The sequence below is a fragment of the Schistocerca gregaria genome, chromosome 1, assembly GCF_023897955.1.
Source record: "Schistocerca gregaria isolate iqSchGreg1 chromosome 1, iqSchGreg1.2, whole genome shotgun sequence".
Taxonomy (NCBI): domain Eukaryota; kingdom Metazoa; phylum Arthropoda; class Insecta; order Orthoptera; family Acrididae; genus Schistocerca; species Schistocerca gregaria.
This window is the reverse complement of record NC_064920.1, coordinates 824,622,761-824,640,904: the sequence shown is the minus strand read 5'-3', so window position 1 is coordinate 824,640,904 and position 18,144 is coordinate 824,622,761. Positions and strand designations below refer to the sequence as shown.

General features: G+C 40.1%; 1 protein-coding gene across 1 annotated transcript in view; it reads left to right on the top strand.

Moving 5' to 3' along the window:
• Positions 1-18,144, top strand: part of LOC126275897 (myosin-8-like) — a 109,948-nt gene that overhangs the window by 15,290 nt on the left and 76,514 nt on the right. Inside the window, exons 3-4 of the mRNA XM_049977241.1 lie at positions 2,840-2,995; positions 12,453-12,627. Coding sequence (XP_049833198.1) covers positions 2,840-2,995; positions 12,453-12,627 — 331 coding nt within the window. The remainder of the gene's footprint in view (positions 1-2,839; positions 2,996-12,452; positions 12,628-18,144) is intronic.

Sequence of the window (18,144 nt, the reverse complement as noted above, 5' to 3'; positions counted from 1 at the left end):
TGTTCTAATTGGTCATAGAACTCTTCCTTTTCCTCATCTGTTTTATCCTCAGCTGGGGCATGGACATTGATGAATGTGATGTCTGACACTTGGTTTCCAAGTACTATGTAGGATATTCTCTTGTTAACAGCTTTGAATTCCTTCCCCGAACTTGCTGCTTTGTTGTGTATTACAAAACCAGTGCCGAATTCATGTTTATCTGCACATCCGCCGTAGAATAGTGTGTATCCATCCTCTTTGTGAGTTCCTTCTCCTAGCCATCTTGTCTCTTGTACCGCCACCAGGTCCAGTTTATATCGGTTAATTTCTGACACCACAGCCTGGATGGTTTCTTGTCTATACAGACTCTGAACATTCCGAGATCCAAAATTAAAATTTCTAAATCGTGTGCCGTTTGTCCTTTGCAGTTTTCGTATTCCATTGTATCCATCCACGTCCGAGCCAAGTTTGTTTTCGTAACAAAGAGTTTTTTACAGGATTGGGATGTTAGCCCAATGCCCAACCGTCCTCGTTTATCCGGGCTTGGGACCGGCAGTGGCTATTGCAAGGCAACTGACACCAGGCGGAGTTTTGCAAGGCAACTGACCCGAAAATTTTACCAGCTCAAGTATTGACACCTAAAATTTCTGCAGTAAATGTGTTTGAAATACTGACGGCAACTTCTGTTTTAGAGCAGAGAATAAATTCATTTACACCAGCATCCGTGTTAGTTGAAAAACATCCTAGAATGTTTTAACTCTAGGGTGTGTCCCTTTAGTATGCATACCAGAAACGCGGGGTCCATGTCAAGCAGTTACGATTGTCCGTTTTAACACTCATTATAGCCTCAGCTCAGCGTTTTTCTTCTTTTCTCTCAGTGTGAATTTCGTCCTCATAAATTTCGTCTACTTTGCTGATTGGCTACTGATGGAGTCAAATTTATTCGTATAAAACGTAGCAATAACATTTCTAGTATAGTTGTGATGTGACTAAAGAAGAATGCAACAATTCTTCTCTGTCTCTGGCCGTGTACCGTATTTTACAGACTATGAGACGCACTTTTTTCTTAGAAAAATTGTCTTCGGGCACTTCTTATACTCGAAATTGACATAAAATGTCCACTGTTTGATTCAAAACTAGTCTTAAAAATGGCCGTATATTGGATACAGCGGGAAACCTATCTCTATCTGACGGTAGTAGTGCACCGATGCGACGAACATGAGTTGCGGGGATTCACAAGCTTGCTAACAACGTCTCCTCCTCGCCCGCCGTCACAAACCCAGAACATTATTACGCGTCATTGCACTCTACGGTGCCAGTGAACTTGAACAGAAAGTGATTTGTGTCATTGGTAACAGAATAATACTTTTGCTAGTAGCTAATTTCACAATGGGAAAAAGTGAGGGCTATAAATTAAAAGAAATAACATATGCAGAAGAACGTGGAGACAGCAGCTGAGCGATATATCGGCCATCAACGGATGGAAGAAAACAATCGCGTTTGGCGGGCTAGTAAAGAGGAAATGAGAAAAATCAGGAAGACTAAATGACCAAAAACAGGACTGAACGCAAAATGTCTAAACTAGAAGATGGCGTATTCATGTGGATTCAAGGACACAGTCAAAATGGCATTGGAATTAATAGAAGAACGATTCAAATACGCGGCCGTAAGCTAGCGCTAGAGTGGAAGTTAACAGACTTTAAGGGTGGAGTTGGTTAGTGCTACAGGTTTATAAAGCGTCAACTACTTAGCATGCGAACTGAAACAAAACTATCTCAGAAAATGCCAAAAAATTACGAAGAGAAAATATTATGTTTCCCGGTCGCTTTATTATTCAACATAGAAAGAAAATAAGTGTGGAACTAAGCCAAATAGCAAATATGGACGAAACCCTTCTGAAAATTGATCTGCCGAGTAACAGAACTGATGCCATGAAAGATGCTAAAACTGTGACTTAAAAACAACTGGACATGAAAAAACGCGCTACGCTGTTGTCCTTTCATGTTGTGCTGACGGTACTACACTTAATCCAATCATCATTTTCAATACCAAAACCACACCAAAACCTTCCGAAATACCGCTAGGAGTTTTTTTCATATACATGACAAGGATTAGATGGGCGAGGCTTGTATGAAATTATGGATTAACAGTGTCTGTGAGAGAAGGAAAGCTGCTTTATTGAAGAATATTTATCTTTTTGTGTTAGATCAGATTGGTGATCCTTTGAAAAATTCTGTGAAAAGTCAATTGAGACAGGGAAATACAGAGCTTGCTGTTATTCCGAGATGACTTCTTTCACAATTCCAACCTTCTGATGTGTCGATAAATAAACCATTTAAGGCGTATATGAGAGAGGAATGGAACAAATGGATTATGAATGAAGCCCAACAAGAATTCACGACCAAGGGAGCTTTAAAACGACCTACAATCAAACAAGTGTGTCATTAGATAAAACAGTCGCGGTCTAGAGTGAGGGGAGGCATTACTGTTAAATCTTAAAATCGCAAATCTTTCAAGAAGTGCGGCATAAGTAATGCACTCGATAGCAGTGAAGATCATCTCATATATGATGAGGACGACTATGATGACGAAGATTAAGAAGAAGAAGAGGGGTCAGATGACGATTTTCCGGAAATTTTGAAGGTCAGGTCGGTCTTATAAACTAAGAATTTTTGTAGTCTGGCTTTGCAATTTAACAACAAAAATGGTAACAATGTTACTTTTTTAAAATGGTAAAAAGTTAAGGTGTGCCTGATCTGTTTCTTGTTATAGCTCGTAAAATACGGTAAGCAGTTACAATGGAACAGGTAAGAAGGTAGACGTAAGAGTAGTGTGAGCGAATGACGTCGACTTGTGGCAGCTTCCGGAAGGACACGGAGGGCGTGCTGGGCCAGCTGAAGGACTCCCCGAAGCCGCAGTGCGTGTCGCTGCTGCTGCAGTTCCTGCTGCCGCTGGTGCAGCTGCGCATCCGAGAGCTGGCGCCGCTCTACCCGGACGTGGCTGCGCTCGCGCTCAAGTCAGTGTCAATCGTGTGCCGCTCTGTAGTGGTAACTGAAAGATAAATTTTGATAAGAGGAAATTAACTGGAGTGCCGTTAGTTAAAAGAAGCAGCCGAGTAAAACATACGAAAAAAGATGAATTTAAAAAATAACACGGCACAGATAAATTTACCACTAAGGGAGAGAAAATTAATAATTTAAGATCTTGTCCAGCCTGCTTTGATACTGTGGAGTGAACTGACCGCGCACATCGTTTGTTGACCGTATGCCGATCATTAATATTATGCGTTATGCACAGAAGTGCTGCCCGGAAACGACGTTTACAGATCGGCTTTACAGATCTCAGGTATGAACGAGTGGCTGCTACAAATTCGAGCACCAGTGATGTTCGACAGCGGCCAGCAAACGTTATGTCGGCAGTCTTGCAGTTCTTCTAGCCGAAACATAGAAAAGTTGGCAGGAAAGGTTTAATTTGTTGAATATGAAACATTGGTAAACAATAACGATAATTAATATTTTGACGATAATTTTAACGCAGATAAATACTTCACACTCCTTGAAAATATCTTTTAACTACAACTGCCTGTTACAGAATCATTCGAGAGAGGGATCATTGAGAGAGAGTGGAGACATCAATAGAGAGGGGGCTTCAGGGGAGGAGAGAGAGAGAGAGAGAGAGAGAGAGAGAGAGAGAGAGAGAGAGAGAGAGACAGAGAGAGAGGGTTGTCCAGAAAGTAAGTACTAATCGATAGCAAAATGGACACCACAGTGAAAACCCGATGAAGCTTTGCAAAGATGTGTTAGGTAGTGTCTCTAGTATTACCGTCTATCGAATCAAGACGCTCTTTTCAGTTGTGAGCTCACTCTGAGCGAGTAAAGGTGCCTTAGAACAACGATGTCTCCCGCCAAGTAAGAGGGCCCGCTGAGAGGCTTCGCCTTAATGAATGCAGCCCACCTAACACAACTGCCACGCACTTTCTTCTCCATGACAGTTCTCAGCAGGACTCTCCAGGGGCAATGAAGATCCTCCTGCAGCCTTTTCTGTGGGAAGTTTTCGATCACCCACAAGACAGCCCTAATTGCCTTGTCCTGAGTATCATCTCTGTTCACATGAAATGCTGGATACGAAGACAACGACAACGCTTGGGTGCAGGCTACGCGCTGTAGACCAGCGTAGAGAATTATCGGAAAGCACAGGCGATGGTGTTGGAAATTTGTTATAACGCTCCGACAAATGTCAAAGTCGGAGCGGCGTCTATGTAGAGAAGTATCTGGGAAGTGTAGCTAACTCTTGCAAATAAAATTATTCTGATTTCTACTGTGGTTTCCATTTAGCGACCGATCGGAAGTTACTTTCTGGACAACCCTCATATACAAGCAGACAACTAAACGTAACTTTACTGTCATTTTCCATCAGTCTCTTCCTGTTCTCAAAGCCTTTAGTGTGGAAAAATGTTCAAGAGACTTCGCTGCTCTCCTTTCGAGCGGGGCTGATCGCAAGCAAATTGATCTTTGACGCCGCTAGTGCTGCGTCTGATGCATTACTTGCCAAATAAAAAATACAGTTGCTTTCTTTTACTAATTTTAACATCTGTATGCTCTCTCACATTTAAAAATTAATTGCATTACATTATAAGACAATTTAAAGACAATACGCGGATTTAATTTAAAAATACAGTGTTCCTTACAGAGGTTCGCATAAATTATTTTATTTTTGGGGGCTTAAATTTGTTTACACATAAAAGGAAACGTTTCAAATGCCTAATAAACCCTTCTTCTGCCCGTATCGTTAGGCCTGGTGGTACTGCTCAGCGAACAGGTAAAGGCCTGCTCTCTCGTTTACTTCACGAGTTACACTTATTTGACTTTTAATTGTCCTTAATGAACTGTAATCCACATTAATATTACAGATACGAAAGTATGTTCGCCTGTTACCTTTTCACGACTAAGCCGCTGAACCAATATTGAATAAATGTGCTTGAAGGAACAGCAAAAGTAGAACGTAGGCTACCTTAAAAAAATGTATAGTAAAACATATTTATTGATTTGAAGAATATAACGGAATTAGGAAAACATTTACTTTTTGAAGAAGTTGTTTGCTCTTTGACTTTTGAACTTTTCTCGTATTTGTGGAAATGTTTTTATTGGTTGACATGTTCTACATAATACGATTCAACTTAATGAGTACATTGTTTGTACGATCCTGAGTGTGTTTAATCCATACTTTCTTCCTGATATTATAAATGTGAAAGTAACTGTCAGTTAACGTTTTCCCACTGAAGCAGTTTCGTTGAAATTTGATATGCAGATAGCTGGCACCGTGAAGAAGAACTTAGGATATTTTAGGAAGTAAGGAAAAAAAAAAAAACAATCCACTCCTAAGTGCGTGAAGTGGGGAGTAGAACATAAAGCATGTTAAACAGTTATTAAATGTACACATTACATAGTGTATACTTACTTCAGTACCACAATGCACATCCGCGTGCTCCTGCACATATACCCCTGCTTACCTCGGTAGGCAGTGACGTTTCGAGTGCCACCACATCGTGTGAGTAAGGGAAGTAGCGTGGGGAGGGGCGGGGGTGCCCATCACGAGCTATGCTTACCCAAAATACAGGCGGCCAAGTGAGGGCACTCCACTTGAATGCACAAACAATAGCTCTCCTACTCACCATCACTCATCATGACAGAACTACTGATATCCGAGCGTATGTGTGGGTATCAGATATACAATATATTTCCATAGTTGCAGATCACAAAAATTTCGAGAGTGATACATGCCCGTGTGGGCGAGACAAAATCGATCGTCACGTTCAAACCATAATTACGGATCGAATGACTGAAACCACAGATCGATTACAACCTTGTTAATCATGTACATAGACTTAATATGCAAATTTCTCTCAGTAAATTAATTGTGCGCAAATCATAAATGTATTGCGGAAAGATGGGCGAACCGCACAGTTATGACAAAATAACTGTGTGATTACCATAAACATTGATTTCTTAATAATCCTGATATGACATCAGCAGGTTATAAAAAGCCGTTTAGATTACAATTTTGTTCGTTTGTCTACATGTCCTAAAAACGTAAAAGAGGTTGTTCAGTGAAATCTCCTTCCAGGGTTAGCAACGCAGACTATGTTTTTAGCCACGGCAGCACACAACCAGAAACATTGTGCTGCCCTTCATTTGCGGATGATTTATATCGCATTCGTTTCTCGTTCGTTTCCAGTTAAGAGTCCGTGCAGGATAAAATGACCGATGCGCAGTGTCCAGTTTTCTTCCAAAGAGCTGGGCGAGTTCATGTGTTTGTTCAGAACGGGAGGCCGACAGTGTTTGACACCTTTCGTCTGGTCGTTGATGACAGACTCGAGGCGCACGATCTGCTATCTTGATTAAACAATTTTACGGAAAGTATTCGGTAACAAGATTTCATTTTTACGTTACTTATAGCTTTATATGTCAGGTTCATGATGATGTGACCATCATTTCGTTAATGGTCATACTTATTGTGATATTTACATGGAATTAAGACACTGCAAGAAATTGCGTAAAGTTTGCAATGAAAAATAGATGTCGCTATAATTTTGCTTTTGGTACACATTACGTAATATGTTTCTGCGTGTGAAATTTAGCTATCATATAGAATTTTTCTTTAGGATTGCGTCGAGGTCTCAGCCTGTCTCCAATCTTGAGAACATGGATCTGATGTAGCACTTTCATTTTCGGTCGCGCCCGCCAGCGTTAAGAACAGAGCGAAATATCCACAACATTCATCATATTTCATAAACGATTTGAGGTACTGAAAAGAGGTTTTGGCAAATGTTAGCACTCTGCAAAACGTCTTTATCTACAGTGTTGTTCAACTAACTACAGACTTTTTTAAGTAAAGAATTTAAGTTTAAAGGGCCATGAAATGAGAAATGTTGTGGATCTAGGAACAACATAATTGAAGACATTAAACGCTTAGTTTGTACCGAGGATGTGCTTTTTCATAAGCTACTGACCTTACTTTTCCTCATTTCCTCACTTAATAAACTTAACAAAACCTCTGTTTCAGAATTCTCTTGCAATTGCGTCTGCATCACGTGTTTGTGAAGTGACATTTTGTAAACTCCGCTGTGTTGTGGCAAAAGAAGCAAATTTTAACATGGCAACAAGAGAATTGTCATGGTTTTAATTAAAATTCACCACTCATGACGCTTCTCTGAAAATTGCTAATGTTTAACAAGCCGAACGAAAGTAAACTGCTATATCTTCAGAGGAATTCTTTTTAGATACTAACCGAAGCAGAGGTGACAGATCTTTTTGAATGGTCACCGTGCAAGTGTGGGCAAGGAGGGGCTCCGCTTATATTTATAAAAAACGTGAGCTTCAATTTAGAACGGCCCTTCCCCTCAAGCCCTCAGCATTTCCCCTTCAGCTCCTGCCCATAACCCGTACCACTTCCTCTCCCCACGTGTGCCCAGTCGGCTGCGCATCTACCGGCTGCGGTATCCGTTCTTTGATAACATGAACATTGGCGCCAAAGTCTGCCATCAAGTTAGGTAACAGTACTCTCTGCCCTTCAGTACCTTCGAGTCAGACACGTATAGTCAAGCCTTACTCCTAAGTTCAGTCTCACACCGAGAATACGGCGTCGATGTCTGGGAGTCTTGAGGCCAAGTACACTATCTGTTCAAAAGTGTTTGGACACTGCTATGTAATGTGAAATTCACCATTAGATATCACGAGAGACGTACCCAGGACAATAAAGGAGGCGGGGACTATTCTATTGTCAGTAGCGAAGCTGTAACAGTCCTGAGATCAGTGACTTCTAACTTGGACTAGACATTGGATATCGTCCGAGTAATAAATATATCAGGGACATTTCAAAACTTCTAAAGCTGCCCCAGGTCGGCTGTTTGTGATGTGATTGTGAAGTGAAACGCGAAGGAACGACCACAGCTATACCAAGACGACACAGACTTAATGTACAGACAGTCAAGGACTGTCTAGCAATGCTGAGGGTGGTTATAAAAAATAAAATCAGCGGAAGGAATCACCCACGAGTCCTACAGTACTAGTAGCAGTCCAGCTAATACAATGACTGTACGCAGGGCGTTAAAAAGATGCTCCTTATAATACGCACATTTCTGTAGTAAATGCCAAGCGATGGCTGAGCTAGTAAAGTGTGACGTATTCGATACTGGATGAATGGAAACGAGTGATTTGGAGTGATGCATCTTGCTATATGCTGTGACAATCTGATTGAAGGATTTGGATTTGACGACTGCCTGGAGTACATTATCTGTCGCAAAGTGTAGTACAAACAGAGTAGTTCAGAAGACGTAGTGTTATGACATGGGTGTGTTTTTCGTGATTATGATATGGCCCTCTGGTTGCGCATAATAAGGCGCCAAAATGGGGTGGATATCAACACATTTTGCATCACTGTGTACTGAATACAGTAGACGAATAGTTCGGAAAGGATAATTGTTTGTATCACAATGAGTATGCACCCTCTCATAAAGCATTATTTGTGAGGCAACTTGAAAAGGACCGTTTTGTCGGGAGTACCAACCTGAACCCAATGGAACACCTTTGGGGTGAATCGGAATGCCGACTTAGCTCAACACCACAGCGTGCAACATTGCTATCCTCTCTGGTTTCAGATCTTCGAGAAGAGTGGGTTTGCGTTCCTCCGCACACATTCAGACGTCCCGTTGAAAGTGTCACCAGCAGAGTTCAAGCCATCTTAAGGGCAAAGAATGGACACACGCCATATTAATGTCCATTAATAGATGTCCAGATATTTTTGATCAGACAGTATATGCCCGCAGTTGACGCTACGAACTGACGTCACTAGGCTACGTGCTGTAGTTATGCTGCTAAGTGCTACTGTCGAAGCAGGCCCTCGTAACGAATCTGTAGAACTCTAATGGCTAGTTAACGTACGTTACGGGCTGGAATAAGTGAGTGTCTTTACCTTTGCATTAATTTTCAGGTTAAACAATTTCCTGCGCATAACAGGGCCATTTCCTCTTACAGTTTGGCATTGTGAACTAGTGGCATCTATAATAGAGGGGCTGCCTCTAATTTCAGTGCAATTTGAAGTAATGCATCTGAATTACGTTAATTCATCTTAAGCGTTTCTGCCCAAAATAAAGTCACGCAGCGAGTTTTATCGGAGACATCTGCAGTCCAGCGAGAAGTCCGGCACTGACACTTTCTAGGTAATAGAACAAATTTAATATTCCACCACAAGATTTCACCAATTCTTTCATATGACTGACTTTGTAAAATTCTGTCAAATCAATGTAACTTATACAGTTCTTAGACCATATCTCAGGTGACACAAAGTTTTTCACTCGTACTCTTTGAAAGTACCATACGTCCTCCAAAAGTTTGAGACAGGATACAAGTTCCCCACATACCGATATAATACTTCATTACAACCGTTGTTAGCTTAAATAATGTGGAGATTTCAGTGGTATTTGTATCAAGTTTGACATTCTCACGAATGTGCCATCAAGATTCCTCTCCCATCTACTATTACATTTTAAAAGTCTTCTTGAAATTTGTCTTCTTTCCTTGTCATAGTAGGGACTAAAATAAAACCATTCTTATCTCAAAGAATAACAAGAATATATCACATTTCTCTCACTTTCTCTACGAATAGGTGTGTATCTTTCGTGCACCACACTCAATTCGATATGAAGACATGATTTTAACGCTTTAATGGTATTAATTCTTCAAAAAACATTTTCACATGGCATAAATTAACATAAAAGTAAAAGTCGAAGCTTCAAAATTTTAGTATATTCATTGAATTCTGTATTTGTCATTGTTGTAACAATTTGAGACTCATGCTGACTTTCTTTCCGAGAATAATAGTCTCATATTATCATCTTATTTCTACTCATGAGTTTGTATATTTTTCCTCTATCAAATAACATATTTATAAATACACCGGAATAAAGTTCTTAAATTGTGATTTCAATACTAAATCAACCTGAAGTTCAAGAACTTTCATCTGAAAATTTTCTATCATATTATTTTCGTCAGCACCCATAAATATAAAAAAATATGAAATACCTTCCTCATCAGTCAGAAATACTTTGTAACACATCAATGCTCTCAATTCCCCTAGATAATGGTCGTAAAGCGTTTTCATGTAACTACCAGAGAAGCAAAATGAAAACAAAGTTTAACTTTTATCTAAATCACAAAAATGTCTAAATTAAAACAATAAGGTTCGAAATATCAATGTTTCTCATGAATTATTTGGCTTATAGTTGGTAACTGAGTTCTTTTTATTACTTTATGTGTCTACAAGCGACGTAAATTAAGAACTTTTTCTTGATTGACTTTTTTTCCCTTTCTGTTGATAAAATCTGCAATTTCTTGGGCCAAATCACAGGATCGTATTTACATTTTCTGTTCATACAACATCTCTTCACGATAATATGAGACACCTTCATAATCTGATAAAATCTTAGTGCAACTGCATTTAATTAACGCTATGTAAATGAACGTAAATTGTCAAAGTTATGGCTTCTAAAACGTGTGTATTTTATCAATATCCTTAAAAATTTTGTTGGTGAATAATGCAGTGAAACACTGTTATACTTTACAAACGATCTGCAGCTGTATTGTTCTTTCATGAATTATGTCAAAAAATGTATTCCGTGCATCAACATTTAGAGACAGTTCATAAGGCAGATGGTATTCATTGATGTCTGAATCATTTTGAAAACTGCATTAATAATTTCAATTATATGTTCAGCATTAGTTGCTTCTTTTAGCGGCGGAGTCAACAGTAAATTTCCAATTATGATGATACCTTCCTCAGAAATAGTAAATATCACTAGTTGTGCTGTAAAAGAAGAATCGGTGTAGTCATGTGAAACGAATGAAAATGCTTTGAGCCTAGAAGTATTTCATTTTAAATTTGTTTAAAACATCATCAGACATTATTTCTGTTCTACAGACAGGTAATATACCTCGACAAACGAATGTTCTTGAAATCTTTTTGCTTTTCAAAACATATGACATATTTAGTAAAACTCTTGGTAGTGTTTCCCCGAACATATTAGTTGAAATGATTGGCGACTATTTCACTTATAACTAAGTTGACTTTGTGTAATGTTGCATTACTTTCATGTGAAATTTTTGCACAGTCGTGTAAATAGAGTAATTGTGTAATAGAAGACACAGATATTTATGGGATAGGAAAGAAGAATGGAATGTTAAACAGACAGAATTAATGCATCCAACTGAGAGTCCTTGTTATTGTTGTATAAACTGTCTAAAGATACTCCGTAGACAGATCGTACAAAAACAAACAGAGAAGTTTCACATGTTTAAGTGTTACTTGTGACTTAAGTGATTTTTCAGTCGGTTAATATGAGAAAGTCGTTAAGCCCATCTCGTAAATAATAAAAAAAAAGTCTCATCTACACACATAAGTGAATCACTTTTTTGTGTCATTTCTACGACAGAGTACCATTTTTGTTGTGTGTGTGTATGTGTGTGTCTGTGTTAGAGAGAGAGAGAGAGAGAGAGAGAGAGAGAGAGAGAGAGACAGATGGGATGAGAAACAGGTTATGTTAATGTAACATGTAGTTCATGTTTCACTATCAGTTCATACCGGGGTAGGGGAATCTATGCAAACTAATGGATGTTCTAAAAATTGTGAATGTTTCTTGAAATCTGAGTAACGAGATATACAAATTGGCGACTCATAGGGTGTTGACTGCTGAATTACTGCACACTATCGTGTAGTATATGTTTGGTATGACAACTTCCCAATTGTCCACAGAAGGTGAAAGTCTCTGGCATGGATACTTCTCAGTTGTCCTCAACATATGAAAGCCTCACGTCTTCCAGTCATTAATTGTGCCACCATTATAAGGGATTAGTATGTGACCTCCGTGTGTAGAGCTGAAAGAACCAGCCCAAAACTTTATTTACTTAATTAGTCTGTCATTGTTCTGTTTCTGTAATAGTTATAGCTATATTATTACGAACTCAAATACTGTAAGATGAGAGAACTGATCTCTTTTATGTTTGCATTTGAACACTTGCTACAGACACAAAGTTTGAGACACGTGTAACTTAGTGTGTGACTTCTTTAGTTGAGCACTATATAAACTCGATATACAGTGTTCTTCAATATATATTACGTTTTACGTATTTCATCGCTAACTGTATTCGAAGCAGTCCTTGGACGTAAAAGAGATAAAAATAAGTGATTCTTATTGAACAGTAGTTGAATAACTTTTCGGAATGGATGCTCCAATGTGTGTTTTCCAAGGGTATTTCTAAATCAGTGTAGTGAATAGCAGAGTTATTGCTTCAGATGGCAGACAGTCGATTCCTTAATCCCCTTCTGCGTAAAAATGCTTGTTTTGACGGAGCTCATTTGTAAAGTGAAGAGGTATCTGCTGTTAGGAGCAGTGAGGTAACGACTCCTTCTGACCTCTGCAGGTGGATAGTGGGAGAGACGGCGGGCACGGCGGCCACGATGGTGTTGTGCGCCATAGTGAGCACCGTGTGCGGCCACAGCCAGGACGCGTCGCCAGCAGACGAGCAGAAGCAGGCGGACCGCGAGACGGCCCGCGTGCGCGACGCCGTGCTGGACTTGATCGAGGCCAGGATACCGGTAAGCAGCCCAAGGATCCTCTACAGCAGCCAGTCTCTTTGTGGCTGTCAAGGGAGGGAGGGGGGCGGGGGAGTGAAGAGAAGGTGCAGTGGTGTGTATGTAGTCGTCAGCAACTCATAATTCCTCAAATATTTTAAATATGCAAAAGGGTGTCATGACAAAGTGTAGTGTCCTTACCTAACTCGGATTCGAATCGAAGTCTTCTCTATAGTTTACTTATGAATGTTATTCAGCACATCACCAATGTCATGAGCTTCAGATAAATTCATGCAGATAGACATTGTAAATCGGAACCTGCGACTCTAGCGAGATGGCTTATGTAGGATGGAGAAAAACAACTCGATAATAATGTCAGAGCAGCGTAAAGGACGTCAAATGGAGAAAAATTTACCAGATAACCATTGTACGGAAATGCGCTGTAGCGAACTACGACCGCAGAACGACTCCCAATCAGCGACGGTCTGCACGGTAAGCAAACGTGTTCTGAGACTGCGACAGTCGTTACCAGAGCTTAGTTGCCCCGCTCGTGGTTGCCAAGGGGCTGTTGGATACTACGGCAGAGAACAAAATAATGAGATGCGATGCACACCCATTGCTTGATAAACTTCTTATATTTAACTTGAATTCCAGTAGAAAAATCCAGATGAATAAATAGTGCAAGTCACTGAGCTAGCCCTAGTCCGTCCATCCACAGTAGTAACAGAGGCACAACGATTAGACTAGACAGAAACATCTGAACTGAACGGTGTTATGTGTGGCGTCGGGCGTCGTTTAAGTCGGCTCCTTAGCGGCGCTGGCCGCGAAGACTTGGGGAGTGCTAGTTACCGTTTCTTAAACCTTCACCTTCATCCCCTACGTGGCTTTTTTGTAGCATATTCCAAATTGTTCCACAGATTTCGTTAAATTTTAGGATCTTTTAATCAATCTGTAAGTAGGGTGTTTAGGTTATTTTTATTGGTAACGCCGCCCCCTCCACTTCCCTATGCATAATTACCAAATCAGCACTTTCAATGTCTGTTAATTCATTACACAGTGGTGCTGATAAGCTACACTCGTCGTCACTATTATTTCTCAGTTTACTTTGGAGCCTAGTATTACGTTTTTCACATGCCATTATTGTCACAATATTTCACACGACAACACAGAAAAGCACAATTTGAAGAGCGAAATAAAAAAACACATTAACATAGGACTGAAAATAAGATCTCGTTAATTTCTAGTGCAGCTGCGCAATACTTGGTGCAAATCTACATGCAAACCACAACTGTTTTACTGTACAACAATGAAAGACTGCAACTACAAAGGAGATTCTCTCTACAATTACGTGCTAGCAATAAACAAAGGTTACACTAACTACACAAACTACAAGAAAAAATAGATTCCAGTGAGGTATCCTCGGCTAAGGGTCGACATATGAAACGTCCCCTTAGAACAATTATACATAAGACTGTGCTTAAACTGACACACAATATTTTTTTGCGCAACGCAATCTGACTTCCAAAAATCCCTACGAAAGAATGGCCCTGGCTTACATTAACCTATACGTTTCACTAATCACTTACCTCACAAAAATCTTCGTTACTCAAGCTACTGCAACACAGCGAGCGCCACTACTGCCAGCTAAATAAAAGATTCAAACTACTGAAGGCACTAACTACTGACAGGCACAGTTAGCAAACGAAAGATTTTAATACAGAACAAACCATCTATTTACCTTAATAGTCATAATATATATATCAGTTCGTGACACCAATACTTACAAATTTCAAAACTCCGCCATCTCTCTCCCTACGTCCACCACTGCTGGCGGCTCACCTCCAACTGCGCAACGCTACGCGCTGTTAGCATCCAGCTGCCGCTGCCCAACACTACAATGGCAGACAACAATGCAAACCAGCCACAGACAGCACACGGCACAGCCAGTGATTTTCATACAGAGCGCTACGTGGCGGCGGCGTTACCAATAAAAAAACCTAAACATCCTACTTACAAATTTCATGTCAAAATTTGGAGTTCGGTGAAATGTGCGAACACGGCCTACCTTAGAAGGTAGACGTACATTAGAAGACAGGCTGAAGAAAGGCAAACCTACTTTTATAGCAGTTGAAGACTTAAAGAAAGCTTTTGAGACTTTGTTGACTGGGTTGTACTCTCTGAAATTATGAAGGTAGGAGGGGTAACATCCAGGGAGCAGAAAGCTACTTACAGCTTGACAGGTACCAAAAGACAAGGATATCGAACAGGTAACTCAGTACATAAAGGGAGGGGAAGTTCTAATGGTCGTGGGGGTTGGAATGCGGTTGTAGGGAAAGAAAGATAAGAAAGGGCTACGTGAGAATATTGGCTTGGTAGTTGGAAAGGGAGAGGAGAAAGACTGACTGAATTCTGAAATAAATTTCAGATGGTAATAGTGAATACTTTGTTCAAGAATCGCAAGAGGAGGAGGTGCACCTGCAAAAGCCCGGAAGGTACAAGTAGATTTCAGTTGGATTACAGCATGGTCAGATACAGATTCCGAAATTAGATATAACATTGTGCGGTATACCTAGGAACAGATATAGAACTAGAGCACAATTTGGTACTGAAGAATGGTCTGAAGTTTAAGAGAGTAGTAAGGAAGAATCAAAGCGCCAAGAGGTAGGATACGGAAGTACTGAGGAACGAAGAGATCCGCTTGAAGATTTCTGGTACTATACATAGTGCGATAATTAGTAGTTCAGTGGGCAGTTCAGTTGAGCATGAAAGGACATCTATGGGTAATTATGGGAAACAGGAGAAATACTTCAGTTGATCAACGAAATAGGTAAGAACAAAAATGTTCTGGGAAATTCAGGAATATAGAAATGCAAGCCATTTAGGAATTAAAGAAACAGGAAGTGAACGGAAGCTAAGGCCGAAAGGCTTCATGAAAAATGTGAAGAAATCGGAAGATAAATGGTTGTCGGAAAAACTGATTCAGCATATGGAAAAGTCAAAACAACCTTCGGTGAAATTAAAAGCAAGTGGATTATAACATGCCATCGGAATTTCTAAAGTGACTGGGAAAAGTGGCAACAAAATGCCTATTCACGTTGGTGCGTAGCATGTATGAGGCTGGCGATATACCGTCAGACTTTCTGAAAAATATCATCCTCGCAATTCCGAAGATAGCAAGAGCAGACGTGTGCGAGAACGATCAAACAATCAGCTTAACAGCTCGTGTATCCAAGTTGCTGACAAAAGTAATAAGAAGAATGGAAGAAAAAACGGCGGATCTGTATGATGATGATCAGTTTGACTTTAGGAAAAGTAAAGGCACGAGAGAGACAGTTCTGGCGTTGTGATTGGGAATAGAAGCAAGATTACAGAATAATGAAGACACGTTCATAGGATTTATCGACGTGGAGAAGTAAAAAGGTGCAAAGTGTTCGAAAGGAAAGACGGGTTATATACAACCAGCTTGAAAATCTCCCTTTCAGAGAGCAAAAAATGCACCTATGTTCATATATATTTAAAAGACTGAATGAAAAATGGGGTGGCAGCTGCATCATTCTACCTTCCTCTGCACCTTTAAAAAAATTTTCCGAAAATTTTGCCATGCGAACATATTTTCCCGAAAGTTCCTCTAACTGTAACTCACTCACACCCACTAGTTCATCGATGTAAGTCGCTCACAACTATCCACTCTCAGTTGCTCTTTGCCGTTCACTCATTTAGCCCAGCCCATTGTCATTACCTCTTTGTGTCTCTCTGTCATTGTCTCCTGTGTCACAGGTACAGTGTCCTTCGTTCCGTCCTACTACTGCGGTCTCCTGTCACTGTCTCCCTCTCGCACTCTCTTACTGCTAATGTCTCATTCCTTCTTTCCTACTGCTGCTGTTTCTTCTCACCGTCATCATCAGTCTCTTCCACGTTTTCATTGTCATATACTCTGCCTCTCATTACCACTGTTTCTCACCCACATGACTTTCTCTTTATTTCTCCTCCTTCGCACTATCTCCTTCACTCTTTTGCTACCACTGATACTGGTTCTCACTCCCATACTTTCTCTTCATTTCTCCTCCTTCGCACTATCTCCTTCACTCTTTTGCTAGCACTGTTACATCACTGTCAACTATACTCCACTGTCATTGTGTCCCTCTCTTTCCCTCACACTGCCGTTGTCTCCTCCGCTCTGTATAGTATCTTCCAGTATTTATTACTTTTCCGTCTCTTTCTATAACACAACCACTGTATAGTATCTTCCAGTATTTATTACTTTTCTGTCTCTTTGTTACTACCTCTCTCCTCTCTCACCATAAAAAAGCGCGAATATGTTCACATGCCAAAATCTTTGGGAAAATTTTTAAAGGCGTTGAAGAAGAACGAATGAGGCAGCTGGTATCTCACTCTTCAGTCAGTCTTTTAAATAAATAGGTACATATTAGCATTTTTCGTGCTCCAACAAGAGCATTTTTCCGCTAGTTCCTCTCTTTTTCCCTACTGCAGCAGAGCTTTTAACTCATATGGAAAGGAAAGTATTAGACAATAAAATTTTGTTATTTTGCTGACGCGAAACTGAAACAGCGCAGAATTTTACACCTCAGAACGGATTTTACACGAAAACAAATTTTGCACGTGATTCAGTACTACAAAATGGGATTTCCAGACGATAGCGGAGACATTTTACAGCACATTTCTCCGTACTACGTCACTTTAGAAACTACCGGATTTTACATGCTTACTTTACGTGTACAAATAGGGTAATTTTGAACCTTTGTATCTCGGAAAAGGATGAAGATGTGAAGAAAATTTTAAGGTTGTTCGAGATCGGGATGTTAGGAAAACACCTTAAAAATTACAGCGATTTAGTATGAATAGCCGTCTCGGAATCCACGGCTGGGTTTGGTTCGCTGGTAACGTTGAAAATAAAGTAAAAAAACCGTTTTTGTGGGGTTTTCCAAGGAATCATCCATGAACTAATGGTGCCTCCATAAGACCCATCAAGCCCACCGTAGACCACATCAAATGCAAAAAGAACCAACCATCTGCTACATTTGCCTAAGTAGGAGGAAGCGTGTAATATTTATACTTTGACCTTGTATGTAGGATAGTGACATTAAGACAATTCGTTTCTTGGTATACAAATGGACCCTAGCCCAAGGGCAATACAAAACAATTGACCCTGCCTTCTTATCAGCAAATGAACCCAGGTATGAACACCACAAAAATCCTGTTTTTAGGCGTGGCGTTTTGGGACGCACTACTTACGTATGCTGTCGTATGCATACCATTATGTGAAAGAATCAGAGAGAACAATAAAACTGGAATACCAAGAACCAAGAGCTCGGATTAAACAACGTGTGGGACAGGGATTTAGTCTTTCTACTCTACTGTTCAATGTATACGTGGAAGAAGTAATGACGGAAATAAAAGAAGGGTTCAAGACTAGGATTAAAATTCAGTGTGAAAGGATATCAATAAAAAGATTCGCTGACGACATTGCTATTATCAGTGAAAGTGATGAAGAATTACAAGATCTGTTGAATGGAATGAACA